We start from the raw sequence: 20717 nt of genomic DNA on the forward strand, positions 1-20717 counted from the left end.
GGACCACCTACAAACAGTTACCATTTCATAATAATTCATCTTTTCCTTTATATCTCTCTCTCTCATATATATATATATATATATATATATATATATATATATATATATATATATATATATATATATATATATATATATATATATATATATATATATATATATATATATATATATATATATTAGAGAAAGGGGGGATATCAGCCTTGATCAGAAAATACACATGGTTGTAATGAGAAATTGAGGGTGAATAAAAATAACTTTTTTTTATTTATAGTCTTAAGAATACTTTCCATAATATATTAACCTGAAAGAGGCTCAAATAAGAAAGAAAAAACATAAATCAATACTGTACAGTATAATGGTTTGATAACTAACAAAATTTGTCGTGTTTTTTTCCCCTAACCCCCTTAGCAGAGGTGTCAAAAGTAGTTGATTACTAAACCAACTGTCTTGTCAGGCAGTTGTCCCTTTGTAAGGAAGAAAATAGGCACCTGCTGTAAGCCATCAGGCAGATTCATCGATTGAACTGGTTCATCATATTGCCAGCAAAGCCTCCTTGCCGACCTCCTGGTCCCATGGTTCCAGGACCTCCCATTGTTCCAGGTCCTCCCAATGATCCAGGTCCACCCATAGATCCTGGCCCACTCATAGACCCAGGACCTTGCATACTTCCAGGTCCTCCTTGCATCCCATGGCCACCCTGCATGGCTCCAGGTCCTTGCATACCACCAGGTCCAGTCTGCATCCCTGGCTGCATGCCTCCAGGCCCACCCAAACCACCTGGTCCCTGCATACCCCCAGGACCTGTTTGCATGCTATGACCTGCTTGCATGGCAGCCTGCATACCTCCTGGTCCTTGCATGCCACCAGCCTGCATTCCTCCAGGCCCTCCTTGCATGTTGGTCTGCATTCCATGACTGCTCTGCATACCTGGTCCAGCTTGCATGCTTGCATGTGCTTGCATTCCTCCAGGGCCAATGGTCATTTGACCAGGTTGCTGGAGTGAGCGAGGGCCACTCTGCATGATTCCACCACCAATAGAAGTCATATGACCCTGACTCATGTTGCCAGTCATGACAGGCATGGTGCCCATCCCTGTAGGCACATGGCTCACACTGGACACTGGCTTAGGACAGGTGTAATGTGCTGAGGCTGAAGTTGCTGTATTACTGCTGGACATCATAGCTGGGGACGGGGCAGAAACCTGCACTGAGGCAGCTGAGGAACCTGGAGTGTGAGGAGAAGCTACATGTGGAGAAGGCAGGTGAGGAGAGCCTAAGGCAGGGGTGACAGTGGATGATGATGAAGGGGGTGCTGGTGGTGGAGGGCCAACAGCCAAGGCAGCTCCATCTGGACCAAGTGCAAGACCACAAACCAGCTCCCTGATATAGGGATACAAACAAAGCTCCCCTGCTTGTAAGTGAGCACGGGCCATGATGTCATTGATGACCTGGTTGGTGAGTGTGAGAGCTGCTCCTGGTTGTCGATGCTCAGCCATCTGAGTCTTGTTGGTGACACAGTCGTACACCACTGGCAGCATCACACAGCCAGAACCATCCTCCCCAACACCGGTGTTCACACGGGTCAGCTGGAACTGTGATCACAACACATTTTGCAATTATTACAGCATAGTTTAGAAAAATTATGAAGAATAGTGATCAAGTTTATGACCAATTCCTAAATAAATGTGATTAAGCAATCCCCACCAACATGTTACTTACAAAGAGGAGGATTTTACTGCGTGACACCACCACTATCTGAAGACCAGGTGGTGCTATGTGGTATCCAATGGGAGGATTGGTGAGGCACCACTGGATATTCCATTTCATCTGCTGCTGAAGTTGAGGGCTGGGATTCTGCAAAGAAATGGTGATTGGCCACTAAGGGCAGGACAACAATTGACATCATCACATTTTTATTCAGGATTAAAGAAAATTAACAAGTCCTTCAAGCTTCCTCCACTTACAAGTTCAAGTTGCATTAGCTTGATACAATCTCTGAGCACCCGGGCAGAGAACTTGAGGATGTTATAAAACGATTGGACAGCATACGGCCTGTATGGTGGGATTGGGACCTTTGCACGGAAAAATTTCTCTATGGTCTGCAAGAGAGAGAATTAGAGTTTATATAGCATGAGTAACATATCTTTTCTAATGTTGTATATCTATGAAACAAGTAGCCATTTTTTCCAAACCAGCTGCACTTTAATTACGAAGGCACTTAAATGACTATTTCTTTACAAGATCTACTGTGTAAGATGAATTAAAAGTTGCTTTTCACCTGCAGCTCTTCCTGAGTCCAATGTTCAGATTGGTCAGCTGGGGACTGCAGCTTGAGTATGAGGCTGTAACCAGGGCTGGACTGCACCAGAAGCTGGCACACCAGTGTCTCTGTCTTGAACTGCAGGCTGCCTGCCTCCACTCCATTTACTGCCTTCATCTGTAAGGCAGATGAATTGAATAATGAGTTACAAGTGTTCTGCTTGTCCTGCTTTGGTTTTTTATCAGAAAGTTACTAACAGCCCAAGCTGGCAGCTGTACAGATCACATTACTTACCATCTCACAGCCTTCACAGAGCTGCTGGAAGTGTCGCTTTATGTAGGTGATCCCCAAGAACTGCTCAAGCAAGCATTGGATGGTGTTCTCCCCACCTGATTCCTCCATCTGCAGGTGAGTAAGGGATGGATCAATTTAATATCTTGTATGTACTTCAGGTCACAAATTTGCAAGAAAATAAATTTCATATATACTTAGGACTCTAATATTTTTTTTTCTATCTTATCCTCTTTCCTTTCTCCTTACACTTACTGGGGTGGGAGAACACAAGGTGTGGAAGGCATCATGGGTGAGGGTTGTTGGGACAGCTGCAGCATATGGTTTATTTGGCAGCACTCGGTTAGGTCCACAGCTACTGCCTAGTCCACTAGTTCCTCCACCTGTACATAAGAACCATACCAAATTCAAATTTTGAAAATCATTATATATATTTTCTATCATGATATACAATAAACAACATTTAAACTCAGACAATGATGGCAAGAGAATGACAGACAAGCAGGTCTACTCTAACTGCTTCATGCTGGAGAAGTCATTCCTGTCATGGTGCTGAAATAAGATCTGTACAAATGTGACTAACAAACATTACCTACATGTGAACAAGAAGGTAATTTAACCATCACTAAGTCTGAGTTTCATGTCATAACTATTGCCATTATCATCATAACTGATAACTCAACTCTCAAGGAGGTGACAGGCAGAGCTCACTTACCATGCATCATGGCTGAAGCTGGGGAGTGCATGGGGACTGAGTGAGGGCCAGCAGGGGAGGGAACTAGGAACCCAGGAGAGGATACACCATGTTGGGCTGCTGAGGAGGGAGAGTTGGAGCCCAGAAAGCCAGAGCCGGGGGAAGGATGGGGCAGCATAGCAGGGGATGGATTCATGCCTGGTAGAGGTGGTGGGGAGGCTAAGGAGAAACCAGTCTGTGCAGGGCTGGCAACAAATCCTCCTCCATGGCCACTAGTCTGGGATGGTATAGAAGAAATTAGGCACATAAGTATACAAATCAGTGTTAGGCAGTGGTCAGAACAGTTAAGTTAGATTTTAGATGATTTAATGTATATACAGTGTTACACCTTTATAAACAACAATAAAATCTAATCCTCAAACTTTGAAAATACTTTTGTCTCTGCACGAGTCCAGCAATTCAGTGGGCCTGGTGCCATTAAAAAAAAAAAAAAAAAAAAAAAAAAAAAAAAAAAAAAGGATGAACCTTACCTGAGTGATGCCACCAGGGTGAGGGCTGGCAGGGGTGTGGGGGTTGGAGCTGATTGGGGGTGTCATTGGGCCATGGCGGGCAGGAGAGGCTGCCTTGTGTGTGGTCCAGAGGGTGTCATCCAGTGGTATGGGTGTTGGGGGATTCTCCTCCTCAGACTGGGAGCGCCGGATGTTGATTGCTGACTCATCCACATATTTACTGAGGAATGCCTGTGAAGGACAGACACAAATTAATTACAGCATCCCTGAAGAGAGGGATTAGTGGACAAACATGACCTTTCAGGCTTCCAAAAATTCTTCATTAACTTCTGGTAGATAAGCAATGTTTTACAATTCTCATTTTGCAGATGAGAACTCAGTAAGTATATCAAGGCACTGTAATATGAATCATTACTCTTCTAGATAAGATTGAAAAAACTAAGGACTTGGCAATAGATCAAATAAATGCTGTCTTTTATGAGTGAACAATTTATTCAGTACTAGCTATTTTCAAAATTACTAAGAATGCCATGTAAGGCATATGTGAAAAGATAAATGCAGTAAAAAAACATTTCCAATGGAAAATAACCCTACTGGTTAGCTTAAAAATAGGTATTATCTAGAACACAGCATATCACAACCAGTATACCACTAATTTGTCACAATACCTTGAGTCCTTGTATCTGTATGAATTCCTCAATCAGCTTGGAGGTGTCAAAGCTGCTGTAGGCGCCGTCCCGCAATGCAATGAGGCCGTTCTGCAGCAGGTCCACATTGAGGCAGTACACATTGCGGTATATGATGTTGACACGTGTGGGCGACTGTGGCATTATTGTGAAGTTCTTGACGGGATTATTCTTCTGCTTGTCAAGGGAGAAGGAGAGTTAGGAAAGAAGGTATAGCAAACACGATTGAAATACATGACACTCAGAGACAGAATGTTACCCTATGCACAAACCATTTGTAAGTGCAAATGCTTCCTTGCTAAAACATTGATCACTTGCAGAAGCAGAAAAATAGGAGCACAATTACTTATTAACATTTTTTTAAGGTGACTCCCCTGGCACTAATGAAACCACCTGACAACCTCATCTAAGTCTCACTGTTATAATAACATTGCAAGTGGCATACACTGAAAACTGATAGCGTAAATGCTTGCAACTGAAAACCTGGAATTCAATAAGCAAAATACCTTATCAATAACTCCCAAGTGAAGGGTTGGTGAAAGCTGTGAGATAGCAAGGAGAGGCTGGTAGGTGTGGTGCAGGGTAGTGGCCAAGTCCACTAGTCCCATCACTCCATTCTGGTTGACTAATTCCTGCAGTTGCTCCTGCATCAGTGTGTGGGGGTTGGTGGCCCACACTCCCTCACCACTCATGCCTGTGACATTAATGTACATTAAAAGTTAATTACACAACAAATAGATTTAGCAAACCAGCAACATATACATAAATACAAATTCCAATATTTTTTTTTTTTTTTTTTTAATTCCTGACTGACTCTTACTATCATACTCACCAAAGCTAACTATAAAGGCTTTTTTTTCCGGCACAAAGCGCAGGACGCAGTAAGCATCAAAGCTTGGCCCATAGGAGAGTGTGATCGACTTGTAGTTGAATGAGCGTACCCTCACCATTTCACTCAGTGTCTTTGGGTTTGGCACATTACTACTGATGCTGCTGCTGCTACTGCCTGCTGACTCCACACCAGCTGTGCAAGTGAGGAGCAGAAACAGTGCAAAGGAATCAGAAAAGATAACTTAATCTGAGTTAAAATGAAATTTTATTTGTAGAAAAGAAAAAAATGCTATATTGAAAATGTCTGGATGACTGTGCTACTGACAAATGGAGATGCATAGATAAAAATCAACAAGAAAACAAATGTATATGGACAATCATTGAAATTGACTTCAACAATAAATAGTACTTCTCTGTATATATACTTTTTCCCACACGAGGCACACCATTTCATATAAATAATACTAATAAGAAGCCTGCATGATGTGGTGAAAATATTAATCACATAATTAAACACAACCTGACTAATATACTTATAGATAGCTAAAGCTAATATGGTGGCTATTCTAAACTATATAATTAATGAATAGGATGCTCTTGATGATGATAATGATGTCTATCCTATCCTTACCCAAGTTCCTGCACTAACCTAGGCTCCCCCACACACCTCTGGATGCCTTCAGCTGAGCAGCAAACTGTAGCACAAGCTGGTAGAGCCTGGCTATGGAAGTCCAGTCAGCCAAAATTGCCTCTACAGTAGTGTTGACATTCTCTGCACCTGTGACGTCATAAGTGAAGTAGCACGCCCGCCGTGGTCCCTGCTCCCTAGAGTGCTGGCTCACCACCGGGCAATTGGTAAAGAGGTACTCCATTCCAAACACCCTTGAGCCCGTGAATTGCTGTGGGGTGAGTTTCACATAATATGGTAAAAATGAGTATTATGCAAAATACTTTGGTCTGTCACATAAAACTCAGAGCATCGATACCTTAATCTAATTCCATGCACAAAAATTCAAGTAAAAGGAGATGGAAAAGTGTCAATGGCAAGATAACCACACTACCAGGAGAAACTTGAGGCAAATGACCATCACGAAACAATTCTAGTATACCGTACCACTGCACTTGTCAGTTTTCATAAAGAGCATGACAGAGAGAGAGAGAGAGAGAGAGAGAGAGAGAGAGAGAGAGAGAGAGAGAGAGAGAGAGAGAGAGAGAGAGAGAGAGAGAGAGATTAAAGGAATAGTCTCACTAGATGTAGAATGACAATAGTAACTGCTTACCCAGGCCACTGCCACCTGCATGCGGATGGAGGCAGACAGAAGGTGCTTGCGGAGGGCAAGGATGGTGCTGGTGGACAGTCCCTCGGTGCTGGGTAGGTCAATGAGACGCAGCAGCACCCCCATACCACCCTCCTCTATCTGTTCGCCAGTGTTGAAAACCCCGTGCTCTCGGAGCTGTCAGGTTAAATATGGGTTGGGTGTTAAACAGTTACTCTTGCCTGAGGGATGAATTACACAGCACAAGATTATGGGATGACTAGTGAGAGAGAGAGAGAGAGAGAGAGAGAGAGAGAGAGAGAGAGAGAGAGAGAGAGAGAGAGAGAGAGAGAGAGAGAGAGAGAGAGAGAGAGAGAGAGAGAGAGAGAGAGAGAGAGAGAGAGAGAGAGAGAGAGAGAGAGAGAGAGAGAGATTGGTTTGTCTGATAATGTTGGATAACCTTTAAGATAATGATCAACTAAAATAATCATTAAACCATATCACTCAAAAGTTTGTATGACTGAAAGGATGTAACAAAATCATAATTCACTGAGGTTATGGCAGCTTGAATATAAATAATTGGTAGTTTCCTTTATATTTGTGGTCCATCATACCTTGAGGGAAAGATGTGTCAGAGGCAGCTTCACATCAGTCATAGCCACACACTGGGCAACATCAGGAAGGAAGTATGCTGGGACCTTGACCCGTTTGCTGGCAGGTTCACCGCGCTGGAGTAATTTGCGTTTGCCTCCCAGTGCTCGCTCACCTGGCTCCACCACTGTTATGAATAGAAGGTGAAAAAAAAGTAGATAATTTGATGATTGCATTGTTAGAATCCTTAAATTAAATCTAAGAAGCACAACTGGTAAAAATATTCCTCATTACAGAGTAAACATAGCTTCATAGTAAAGAAGAATAATTGATCCTTCAGATTTTTATATCAATGACCAAATCTTTGACATGTAAATGTATACAAGAATAAGAAAAATAATAGCTCTAAACATTCTACATGGAAAATTGAGCTCTATATGCCAATAAAACAGAACGCGAAGATAAGACTTTCATTCAACCAATACATTAGTAAACTCTTCATGCCAAACTCCCTTAATATAAGAATGGAGCCTCATCCTTGCCCACAGACTATAGAAGCACTGAGCTGACTCACCATCAACTTTGGTAGAGGGACCATGGGTACACACAAAGGAGTCCAGCTTCACCAGGTGGTAGGCTCTCAGGTAACTCTTAGGAATGGCAGTCTGTACTGTGTCATCGTCTGGGTTGTCCTCAATACTGGCCTGCCGCACCACCATGAAGTACAGGCTCTGCTCCACCTCACATGGGCTTCCCTCACGCTCATGAAACTCAACAATCTGGTAACACAAAAGAGTGTTTCAACAAACATCTATAAGTTACATTTTGTGGAAGAAAATGTTGGAATGGGTTGAAGAAAATATTGTGACTTGTGTTTGGTGAGCTTAACAAGATTATCTATACACTTTCACAACACAGTAAAGCATATTCAAATAGTTAGTGCAATGTTTACCTGAAGTTCATGACAGTATGAAAAGAAAGACTGTCTAGATTATGCAAACAATATGCTGGAATATATGTCCACTAATCAAATACTATCACAGTTCAATTTCTTATCTGCAGTTTAATGAACGAGCCTCAGTGAACTCACCACAACATAGCCTGGATGTTTGTGGAAGGTGATGAACACTTTATGCTTGGAGAGGGCATTGAGTGGGTGGGAGGTGTAGTACATGAGGGGCAGTCGCTCATGAGCTGTAGCTGGAAGATGCTGCAGAGTCTTTTCAGTCCGTCGTACCATCAACCAATACCTGTCACCCATTTATCAAATAAATTACAAATGAAGCAAGTGTGATAGTTGATGTTTATTAATGTTTGGACAGGCAATGCCAGAAGTCCTAAAAGTATTACTGGTGAAATAAGGTTTTCAATCCCTTATAAGGTCACAGCCTGAGGTGGCCTAGAATAAATGACACTCACCTGAGCTCTGAGATGAGTTCATGCAGCTTTGAGTGGTCATGGTTGAGGGCCACCTGTAACTCTGGGATGATGGGGCAGTTGTCATACTGTGGGACTGAGGGAAGGAGCACACCTGTGTGGGTGTCCACTGTTACTAGCAGCTGCTCTGACCGCAGGTTGGGCTGCAGTATAGGTACATGGAGTACTGCTGGAGATCCACTCAGCTGGCCTGGGGGAAACAAAACCATTCCTTATTAGTCACTGAGTTCAAGAGGATGCTGCACTGTATTTCACATAAAAACAAATTTTCACACAAACATTTTCTGCATTCACGGCGTAACTGTTGACCAACACTCACACTTCTCAGCGTCCGCCCCAAGCTTAGCGTCCAGCTCCTGCTTCAGCTCAGACAGCCGTGCCTTGGTCCTGAGGTAGATGGTGTGCACCAGCAAACGCTCAATGGACAAATGGTCACTCCTGATGGCACGCTCTGCTATTTCCGACTCCTAGGGTTGGATGAGAGAGGATGAAGCAATGAGGTAAGCCAAGACATTATGCATCCATAATGAGGTGGTAAACAGAATGCAAAAAGATGAAATTGGTTATTAGAGATAGTAGTGCCTGACCTTAGAGCCCAGGCATGGTGTATGGAGGACAGTGAGGGGTTTAGAGGGCTGAGTTGGATCTGTCTGTACGGTTAGCCTGTAGCCCAACTGGGAGGAAGGGTCGTGTTGGCTCAGCTCACGCCAGTAGGTGAGTGTGAGGGAGCGCCCCTGGATGTACTCTTCAATGCGGATGTGGGAGTCAAGCCGGTCTTCCAACAGCTGATGGGCGCCAGGGATAAGAACAGGGGTCAAGGACTTCACTTTATTAGAAAGTGAAAAATGGTTATTATCTAAGAACTCTAAAATGTTCTATAACTGCGTACAAAGGTTCTTCTTTAAGAAAAGAATAAGAACTTTAAAAATCACCCTATCCTTATTTTATTTGTTTATGATGTGGCAACTCATCTGATAAGAGCTTGCAGCCCAACCATGCATCCCAAGTCATACTTTGAAGAAGACTGACTTACACCAAAAAAGGAGAACCTTCAAAAGATTCTCATCTTCATTTGTAATGATACATGACAATATGGAAACTGAAAGGTGGTGTGTGGTGCTTCCCACTACTACCTTCTGGGTCTGGGTAAAGAGGACCTCCAGCTGCAGGGACTGACAAAAAGAGTGAAGGACCATGTATGTCTCCTGCAAAGGGTTGGGGTTGTCCTGGAGACGTGACTGGATTAGCTGGTGGATGAAGGCAATCTGTGCATGGTGCAAAATAAAGAGGAAAGTGAATAAAAGAAATCATTTGTGCAGAGCTGGAATAAGGTAAAAAAAAAATCCCCAAACATTAGTATTAGTAAATATAAACCCAGTATTTAAAAAAAATTATGCCATTCTTTACAATATGATCGAATGCTATAACATGAGTGAACATTCATCCATACAAACCAAATGTGTCATTCCCTAACCTGCATCTGATGAACAAGTGGCTTTCCGTCTCCCGTCTCCTTATCTTCGACCAAGATCTCTATTTCTAGCAGCCTCCATGGCTCTCCAGGAGCATCCCCCATCAAGGTCAGGCTCACTTCAAACTCATGTTCCACAGTGAAGCGTACTCTCCCGTTCTCTATCTGTGGGAAGGTTGCAACAATTACCAGAGAAAGAGAATAAAGAACAATAAACTTGAAACATGCAAGGTGCATTCAATTTTATTAGGCAATATATATAAATCAACTTTATGATAGCATAAGGCAAATAAAAAATTAATACTTTAATAACTATATAAAGCTTATCCACCAACAACTAATTTCATAGACACCTACACACTAACTTACACCATCACACTTCACCATAAACCCTAATACAAGCTAAAATTATGGTACTTCTCCTTTTAAGAACAATCCTAGTATGACCTATGCATAACTACATCATTATGGACATGTATCAAAAGGGACCACTCCTAACATGAATCTTCAAAAGGTCTGTAATCAGTCACAAAATGTGATTTTAATACAAGACTACTAATATACACTACTCACATCTATACAAAAACCAAATAAAGAAGACCTTAAAAACAGTAATTCTTGGGCCAAAGTTGTGTTTTCTTGTCCCCAGCCTTAAAAACACCTTACCCTGCATGTCCTCATCTGGGGTGGCAGCTCTGAGGTGACAAGACGATGCTGAATGATTTGTTCTAGTCTGGTGAGTGTTGACTTGCGCTCCACTGAGGTGATAGGCTCTGGTGGAAGGATGCGCTGGCGAATGGTGAGTGGCAGTCGGTTGTACGAGCCTAAGGGGAGTGTTGAAATTGCACAGAATGGTCAGTATCCTCCTAGTATTATTGCTAGTCCCACTTCTCTCATCACATAGTAATGAGAGATGTTTAGTGGGTAATGCAATGTAACAGTCAAGCCACATACACTACAAACAGCCATAAATTTCCTCTTGTAGTCTCCTGCATACCCACCTGTTGTGAGGGTCTCCACGGCAGCCGGGATGTGGAAGTGTGGCAGCCTTGCTCTCACCAGATTTTCCTTAGTCATGTGGTAAAGCTTGTCGGCTGTGTCCGTGAAGAGGCTGTTTTGTTTCTCCAATAATGCCATTATGTGCTGCAGATAAATAAAGGTTAACAAGCCAATTGAGAATGTTTCCCAAATTTTGTGGTATCTAATCCTCCCTTGCCTATCCCTGCATTTCATCCTACATGCTCTGGTTCTTTTACTCTTCCAGTTTTTCTTCAATACATCAGTACCCAGTCTTTTTACCTCATATAACATCCTCTTCCATCTGAAGTATCTACCAGTCATAAAACTCACTCTCTTTCTCTCTGAAAACCAGACTTACCCAGACTCCAACACAAAGACCCTCTCTATTTTTCTTTCCTTATGCCTGTTTTGATGCTAATAACTGGTACTTACACAGCACTTGTCCACCTTTGAGGCACTGGCCGCCCATTTAACAAGGGCAAGGAGCCGAACATAAAGTTGCCGTGTCTGCTGGGCATACTGGACGATGTCAACCTTCTTCTCCATGTCACTCTTCCTTGGCAGGCTGTTCATTGTTCAAGGAAAAGCAGGGAGAGAAAGGAAGAAAGCAGTTATTATATATATATGCCAAGAAATTTCATTTGCAAATCCTGCATTTTCTTTCACTTCACAGTAAGATGGTAAAATAAAAAGAGATTTATTCCCTTACATTTCCGCCAGGTTAAGCAAATCTGAGTATGTGCGCTGATTGATGTATTGAATGAGTACACCAAGGGAAATGGTCCCCAGCTGGCCACCCATTCCCCACCCAAGGAGTCCATGGGCGCCCCGCCACTCCCACTCTCCAGGGGGGTGGGGGCTGGGGTTGGGGTCATGGTGATGGTGGTAGTGACTCCTCTTTAAATTTCTGAAAGGGAAGATACAGTGATATGTGAGAGTTTCTGTGTATTAGTGAATATGTTGATTGAAGTTACTGGTTGCCTTACAAATTTTCATAAAAAAAAAAACTAATGAATTTACATTACCTACACCTTCACAATTACAATCTCTCTGGGAACTCCTCAGAGACATCCTGCTCATGGCTCACTTACAGATACAGAAAGGCTGCATGGGCAGACTGTTACAGTACCTCCAGTGGGTGACTGGCAAAATACATGTGAGGAAGTTGTATGAATGGGATCTCCAAGTTACTTAGCTAGGTTTGTTAGGCAGGGAGTCCCAATTCCTGGCAATTAACCAGAGAGGGAAATGACAGCTAGGGATCCTATTTAGTCTGGCCAAAGTTAGGACTTCCATTTTGTGGTTATATATAAAAATATTTAGATTCTTTTCACTTAAAGCCAGTAATTATTTTCTTATATACGTGACCAGATATCAGCACTGCAATAATATATATATATATATATATATATATATATATATATATATATATATATATATATATATATATATATAAGTAAACAGCGTCAATTGAGGGGCCGGTATGTAAGGCTTGGTTCCGATTCCTTAATTTTCATTGCTGATGCCTTCATTGTACACATCACTGTGTGAATAAAGCTCATACTGTGCCGAAAAGTAAGCGGTCATTGTCTTAGAATATAATAAGAGTTATTTCCACAATTTTCCTGAAAACGTTAAAAGCTGGGAGTCTGGGACAAATGGTTCTGCTACACCAGACCAGCCACCTATACCAGGGTACACTAGCCACGCTACATCTAGCCTGAAATAATGCAGAACAGGCGAAGTGGTGATATGACTGAGGGAGCGACCCGGCCATCTCAACTTAGAGGCACAGTAAATCACAATAAGTAGTCTTCGGTGCTCCCTCAAGCGTCACTCACAGCCAGCCAACTAAACAAATCTTTCCTTACCCCGCTACACCATCAATCTCAAGCTACGTGCTGCTTATTGTGAGGTACGGCTAGACCATCACACGGCCCTTCACATCTGACCCAGCCCCATTATCACAGAGGAGCTGCAAAACACAGGTAGGAGTTACCTACACAAGAGAAGCGATGCGAATTGCCGAGCCGCCGACCACGACTAGCCGCTGCCCTACCTACAAGGTGGCGCAGAATAGTTGTCGGTTAGCTGTTTTTACGTCAACTACAACAAGAAAAACATTGAGTTTAAGTATAAAAGATAAGTATTCCGATTTATACTGAATAGTCAGGGGTTCACAAAAAAGTTTCATGTTTGATCGTTCTGAAGGTAATGATAACCAGATGTTCATAGCGATAGTCGTAATTTTTGCGTCACGCTGTGCATCCTACGCTTTACCAGTCTTCACTTCGGCACTAATAAAATTTCACGAACTTTACTAATAGTAAGCTAACATAATAGTAACAAAATATATAAAAAACTATCAGCGCTGTAAATTCGTGATAATAACAAAGAAAAATTGATAATTGGAAAAAAACTAGTGAAGGATAATTATTATTGTAAAAGAAAATAAGAAAAAAAAAAATATATACAGACCTTTGAAAACCAAACACTATAACCATAAAACGGACATGACATGACTGGGTGGCCTTGTATTGGTACACACAGCCAAGACCCCCTTACCTTGATGGGAGAGGGCGGTATCTGAGACCAAAGAGCATAGGTAGTGTTTAATGAAGGAAGTCTTGGAAGGTTCGCTACCTGCAAGACTAGAAAGAACCAGTCATTGCGGGTCTTTTCATTTATCAGAGGAATGTAGCCAATCACTATTTTTCCTTAATTCAGTACAATACAGTCATGTCCGCTACGGGAAAGGGAAAGTATGTACGGTTCTGCAATGTCATGCCCAGATAACTGAGATCAAAACAGCGTAATGGGCGGGGCAGAAGTCAAACACCACTTCAAAAGAATCACACTGCTTGCATCACACATTATCTTACATTTTCCATCACACTGCTATGAAGAGAAGAAAAAAAGAAGTCATCCGTGTGACATCATCTCTCCTCTATCATAGGTATTCAATATTTGAGGTTTTTATCATTCCCACCAGTTAGTGAAATTGGGACTGAGTGATGTAAACCACCACAAATACAGGGTTATATACAACGGTTAGATAATGCATAGTATTTACTGGCTGGGAAAAATACAGTAGCAAGACAATTTTCATCAAGATAATAAGTATAAAAAAATCTGTTGAATGTACGAAACGAAATACATTACAATTAATATAATCTGAGTGTACCTTATTATGCTGGGGTCACAGTACAGCTCTTGCGACGCCCCTGATGGTTGTACAGGCCATTTTAATTTCTGCAACTGCATTCGGCTATCATAACAATTGGAAGCATTTCGTGCAAGAAGGACACGAAAAACGAAGGACGTACGACATCAGACCCTAGACGTAAGATGATGTATATGCCACAACGATGACGTACGACGTACCAAAGAAAATGGGAACAACCAGAATTTTAAAATTTTCTTGGTTTGCGACAACATATGCTACGCTAACGATGTCGGACGATGTTAAACAATGTTGAAATGACGCATTCGCCAAACTTGCGATGGCGCCCTGCATTCCCTTGACGACGCAAGGGCGCGCCTAGGTGCCCCTGGATATATGTACGTATATATAGGGATCCCAAGTGTGTGTGTGTGTGTGTGTGTGTGTGTGTGTGTGTGTGTGTGTGTGAGAGAGAGAGAGAGAGAGAGAGAGAGAGAGAGAGAGAGAGAGAGAGAGAGAGAGAGAGAGAGAGAGAGAGAGAGAGAGAGAGAGAGAGAGAGAGAGAGTTCTGTCAAAAAGCTCCAATTGGTTCGCCAGCAATCTATTTATTTCGACCAGGCTTGTAGTTGCTGGCTCATTCCGTGATAGCACATGTAAGAAATATTACAATATTATGTAAGGTAATGAAATAATATTAACCTGAAATGAAATAATGTTAACCTGATAGTGCTCAAATTATCCTAAAACAAGGTGATTACCCTGCACCCAGCAACACTGGCCTGGGAGAAGTGGCGACAACTCACGAATGGTCGCACTCGTCAATCTGATTCTTGCGAGTTGCGACAATGTTTTCGTGCGTTGCTGGCAGACGTAGGTTAAAAAACCAGTCGTAACTCAGTATTTTACGGGTTTTTGGTTCGTTCGATGTCGAAAGATGTCGTTTGCAGCACGTACGACATCGTATCTCTCTATAACGTCATCGTACACCCCATGAAATGGCTTTGCTTGTCGTGAATCTTTTCCCGACAATCGAATGCAGCGCTCGATTGTCGTAATGCTTCCACGATGTAGTGTGACAACAAGGACATCTTATGATATCGTACGATATCGTCACGTTAACGTACGACTTGACTTACGACATCTTACGACAGGCCTAAAGCCGTTAAAATGATGTCATTGCTGCCGGCGACAGCCCTCCTACGACCGTCGGGGGCGTCGTAGTAAAAAAAAAAAAAAAAAAAAAAAAAAAAAAAGCTGTAGTGTGACCCTAACATTCGATGAAATACCATGAAAACTCTCTTTTCATAGTATTCTTGTGGTGTAGATCAAGGTAGGCTACCAAACGAGATGCAATATTATAAAATCTTGCTTAGTTATAATTGACATGTATTGTATCAGGTGAACACTAAAGAAGAAAACAAACTTTTTATAGTACTTTCGTGGTATGAAATTTAGATTAAGATACCAACAGAAAAAAAAAATAAATAAATAAATAAAGTGGACCACACGAGGCACAATATTTGGAAATCTTGGTTGTAATCTACGTGTATTTTCCTGGCTAATACGATGAGAAAATCCTTTTCTTGGTAAGCATTGGCAATTCACATGAAGATACCAAGAGGAACAAGAAACTGGCAGATATAACAAACAAGAAAAAGTATTTAGAAGCACGGGAACACTGGACACCACAACTCTTATTTCTATACAGCACATGTGATGGGATATATCGTTCTATTCACAAACTGTATTTGACGAAACTACTACTACTACTATATAAAACTTTTTATTGAAACCATAGTAATGAAACAACAGAACCCAATCATGATACACCACCACTGGCAGACTGATGTTTGCCTCACATCCCATAAACAGAATGTTTTCTCTGTGAATGTATGTAAACGGACATGATTTTTTCCCCGCTTCAGTCCACCCTCCTCCCCCGGGTGGAAAGATGGTAAGGAGAAAGCAAAGGTAAACACCGTGCTTCAGGGAACGGCTGAGATAAACAAAATCATATACTGTGTAACTAGAGGAGGCAGGGTTTATGTTGCAATGTACCTGCCGGGTGTGTCGTAATCCACACGTATTAAATATTGTTAAAAGAGAGAAAAAAACAAAAAAAATTGGCAAAATGTATGTTGTTCAAGAAATATAACATACTGGCATATATATATATATATATATATATATATATATATATATATATATATATATATATATATATATATATATATATATATATATATATATATATATATATATATATATATATATATATATATATATATATATATATATATATATATATATATATATATATATATATATATATATATATATATATATATATATAAACTGCTCTGTAACCATGTCGAAGACAACTGTGAATCAAGAAGTATTACGTAATGAATAACTTGTCCCGAAGGTAGAAGAAAATAACAAAAAGTTGAATTAACTTCAGTGGGAAATATTGAGGAGATGAAAGTGTTTCACCCTGAGGAAGCTTTGAAGCCATGGAAATTGAAAGGAATAAGATAGAGATAAAAAAAAAAAAAAAAAAAAAAAAAAAAAAAAAATTGGCTGTCAAAGGCTAAAGATGAAAAAAAAAAAAAAAAAAAAAAAAGCAGTGAGAACGAAGGGAGAGAAAAGTGTGTAAACAGGTAATTGCATTTAAGAAGAGATGCACGTCACGTGAGAGGAAAGGTAAGTGTGTGTGTGTGTGTGTGTGTGTGTGTGTGTGTGTGTGTGTGTGTGTGTGTGTGTGTAAGTGTATAACAGTTGTGATGTGCTGGGCAAACACGGAGCAAAAATGTGTAGTGATTAGGCGGATAAAAAGATAGAAAGAAAGAAAGAGAGAGAGAGAGAGAGAGAGAGAGAGAGAGAGAGAGAGAGAGAGAGAGAGAGAGAGAGAGAGAGAGAGAGAGAGAGAGAGAGAGAGAGAGAGAGAGAGCTCTCACACACACACACACACACACACACACGGCTACCGGCCCGGTAGCTCCGTGGTTAGAGCGCTGGCTTCACAAGCCAGAGGACCGGGGTTCGATTCCCCGGCAGGGTGGATATATTTGAGTGTGTCTCCTTTCACGTGTAGCCCCTGTTCACCTAGCAGTGAGTAGGTACGGGATGTGAATCGAGGAGTTGTGACCTTGTTGTCCCGGTGTGTGGTGTGTGCCTGGTCTCAGGCCTATCCGAAGATCGGAAATAATGAGCTCTGAGCTCGTTCCGTAGGGTAACGTCTGGCTGTCTCGTCAGAGACTGCAGCAGATCAAACAGTGAATTACACACACACACACACACCTGCCTTGGTCTTTATGTCTTTTATGTCCAAAAACAGAGGTAGTCTATTTTGCATACATTACATGGCACATTTTACTGCCTTGAAGATCACTGGTCACCAGACTGGAGAGGAGAGCGTGAGTTTCTGGACAGCTTTGCTCACCTTACCGCAAAGAAGAAGAAAATAAGATAAAAAAGGAAAATAAATTATTACTGAATATTTTCTATTGCTTCCTCTTCTGTCACTGTTATAGTCGTTATAGAAAAGGAATACAAAAAATTGGAGAGAGGAAATGGAGGAGGAGAAAGAAAGATTTACATGTTAAAGAAATGACGGAAGAAAAATTATTTCAACTTAAAAACAATTACTAAGAAGAAAAGTTTGTGAAGTTCATCGCGTCTCCCACACTCGTACATGCTGTCCTATTAATCATTCTCTCTATATATAAGCAATGTGGGCAACCATCCCATATATAAATAAATAAGTAAAAAAAAAGCTAGTTTTCTATACTAATAGTGGTAATTTCCACGTGAAGTCAGAGGAGTGGCCGGTGGGGCGCCCCTACTATCACGTCAACCTAATGCTGGGTCATGTACACATTGGTGTTTGGCTTTTTGTTGGGGGAGGTGCGGCGTCCGATGGAGGGTTCACCCAGGGCGCAGAGAGAGAGAGAGAGAGAGAGAGAGAGAGAGAGAGAGAGAGAGAGAGAGAGAGAGAGAGAGAGAGAGAGAGAGAGAGAGAGAGAGAGAGAGAGTTGCTATAAATGGAAGATGTGAATGAATGGAGAACGGAAGTAAGGCTGAAAGATTATTTCAAGAGGAGGAGGAGGAGGATATAGGAAAATAACGTAGAACAATATGATCTGACGCAAGATTTTTTTTTTTTTTTTTTCCAGATCTGAAGTCTTAGTACAAGTTACAGTAAAAGACAGCAAGGTTTTCGCTTCTTTCTCCAATACCGTTGCTTGAAGCACAGTTCTATGCATCTAAGGCACTATCATTTGACAGATATTCGGCGATCATCAGTGGAAGAAAATACCACGATAACCTGAGGAACCATCTCTGTAGCCTTTGTAAACAGTCCTTTATACACGAGAGGAAGACCAAGGAAAATTTACCCGGAGTGTACATTGTTTTCAGCCCAGCACCATGAACAGTAATAAGACACCGCTAGTACAACCAGTCCTCTGTGGCAACAGTGATGGGCCCCTTTTGTGGCCGGTGCACACGTCCTGCCTCCTGTTCCTTCCTATATAAAGGCTGGGAAGCTGGCGGTCCGACACACTCTGCCGAGGCGAGAATGACGACACAACTCAATCCAGGTGAGTGCATTGAAAACAGTTCAGGCAAAATCTTGTCATTTTCTTTTGCATATGACAAGTTCCCAAACTCGTCATCGAGATGGTGGCTGCAGAAATATTTTTTTTTCCTGTACGTTAAAACAACAGTCCGTATAAACTATACTATACCCAGCAGCAGGAGAGGGCTGATATAGTTACAAATTCATATGATAGGTATAGGTATGAACATATGAATAACGCATTTCGTTACATTCACGCTAAGCTGGCGTCCACTGAAACTCCTGGGACGTTAACAGACAGTACGTGTTGCCATATGGCAGTATAGATTTTAACCGAGTGAGAAAAAAACAAAATGTAGATGAAAACACATTATTAGGGAGAGCTAGGGAGAGCTCATAGGTTGTCTGAGTGTACGTTGAGGGTTGGTGAAAATTCTTATATGAACAGTTTCCAAAGGAAGCAATCTCTGCAAATCCATGCAGGTGTCTATAACATTTCTGTATCTTCGACCATGCTTCTTGTTAGCATTGTATCGTGTTGTTCTAGTAGATGGTTTTTCAGGGGTCCGGATGCTAGGCGTTGGGATAACTTAGTAGTTGTCATTCCAATATAAGATGAGTTGAGGACTGCACGGTTTCCTCAATTGCAGAACATACATAACGTGGGACTTCTGAGTCGTTTCCTTTTTCTGATCAAGGCTGTTACGTAGTAGGAGCTAGCATGTTTTCTTGTTTTGGTTGTAGATGTGGAGACATTTTTTTCTCTCAGTTTGTTGGCTTGACGTTTCTATTGACTATGTTTTTCTTTCTTCTTTCTTCCTTGTACGAAGTCGAAAAAATATCCTGTATTAGATGACCATCTCTACTCTGCTGTCTTCAGTTTAGCTGTTAGACCTGTAGCTCTGCTCCGTTATCTTCTTGATACTGCACATGATGTCTCGTTCGCTGAATTAATTTACTAGTAGTACTTGGGATGACCCTCTCAGTTTCTTTATGCACTTTCTTCCAGGTACTGCAGCACTAAGTGTTCTTCGGATGTAGGCATTGATTATAGAATCTTTATAGTTTTTGTGGCACACGCTTATTCCGTTTAGGCAGTATCCCAAGTTGGTAAGCTTGATGTAGATTTCGGTCTGGAAGGAGTCCCTATCTTGCTTAACTAGGACGTTGAGAAGAGTCATAGAGTCACCTATACTGTTTTCGATGTTGAATGTTAGGCCGGACACCTGCATCGATTCGCGGAGATTGCTTATTTTGGAAATTTCACAAAAGAATTTTCACCAACCCTCAACATACAATCAGACAATTTACGAGGTCTCCCATAGCATGCACCAAGGGAAGAGGAGAAGCAGCAACTAGTCAGCAATGAACAGCAAGCATTGAGATGCCAATCTGTAACGAGCAACGAACGGCAGGGAGCAGTTTACTTGCAGCCAATCAGCCAGTCACAATTGCTTTCTGTCTGGGCACCGGTATAAGAAGGAACACGCATAGCCACGGAACCATACTCTCACCATCACCCTTAAAAAGAACACACCGATGAATGCTACTGAAGAAGGCTCTAGGAGCAGAAATCCTGGATGTAGCAGAAAATGACCACTTAAGGATGCGTCCTAAACACCTTTCTAAAAAGAATAAGACTCTTGAGGAATAAAGAGAATATAAAGAAGATATTGAATACTGAGTTGGCCATCATATCAATGAACTATGTTTAAGAGAAAACCTCCTATATATCTACACCAATGTAATATATATATATATATATATATATATATATATATATATATATATATATATATATATATATATATATATATATATATATATATATATATATATATATATATATATATATATATATATATATATATATATATATATATATATATATATATATATATATATATATATATATATATATATATAT

The 20717-nt window shown here is 41.2% G+C and overlaps 2 protein-coding genes across 6 annotated transcripts in view; one reads left to right on the forward strand and one right to left on the reverse strand.

Moving 5' to 3' along the window:
* Positions 1–244: 244 nt before the first annotated feature.
* On the reverse strand, positions 245–13142 carry LOC123509902 (mediator of RNA polymerase II transcription subunit 14-like). 5 transcript variants are annotated; one of them, XM_045264512.1, is made up of 26 exons: positions 13052–13142; positions 11758–11955; positions 11481–11613; positions 11030–11171; positions 10695–10852; positions 10032–10193; positions 9691–9822; positions 9145–9342; positions 8877–9024; positions 8540–8747; positions 8211–8370; positions 7695–7899; positions 7144–7307; positions 6554–6727; positions 5923–6172; positions 5275–5466; positions 4949–5136; positions 4425–4619; positions 3778–3987; positions 3269–3524; positions 2809–2936; positions 2557–2664; positions 2281–2439; positions 1967–2101; positions 1722–1856; positions 245–1594 (listed from the first exon to the last, which is right to left on the reverse strand). In XM_045264512.1, the coding sequence occupies exons 2-26, from the start codon at positions 11847–11849 to the stop codon at positions 515–517; spliced, it is 5112 nt and encodes a 1703-aa protein (XP_045120447.1). In that variant the 5' UTR covers positions 11850–11955; positions 13052–13142; the 3' UTR covers positions 245–514. The 5 variants fall into 5 exon arrangements, with proteins under 5 accessions (XP_045120447.1, XP_045120452.1, XP_045120451.1 ...); XM_045264517.1 differs by having other exon boundaries at positions 4425–4616; positions 5941–6172; positions 13052–13141; XM_045264516.1 differs by having other exon boundaries at positions 4425–4616; positions 13052–13141.
* A 5539-nt stretch (positions 13143–18681) lies between these two features.
* Positions 18682–20717, forward strand: part of LOC123509903 — a 5703-nt gene continuing 3667 nt past the window's right edge. Inside the window, exon 1 of the mRNA XM_045264518.1 lies at positions 18682–18812. Within this exon, the coding sequence (XP_045120453.1) occupies positions 18692–18812 (121 nt within the window). The 5' untranslated portion in view covers positions 18682–18691. The remainder of the gene's footprint in view (positions 18813–20717) is intronic.

This window comes from Portunus trituberculatus, chromosome 27 (genome assembly GCF_017591435.1).
Source record: "Portunus trituberculatus isolate SZX2019 chromosome 27, ASM1759143v1, whole genome shotgun sequence".
Lineage (NCBI taxonomy): Eukaryota > Metazoa > Arthropoda > Malacostraca > Decapoda > Portunidae > Portunus > Portunus trituberculatus.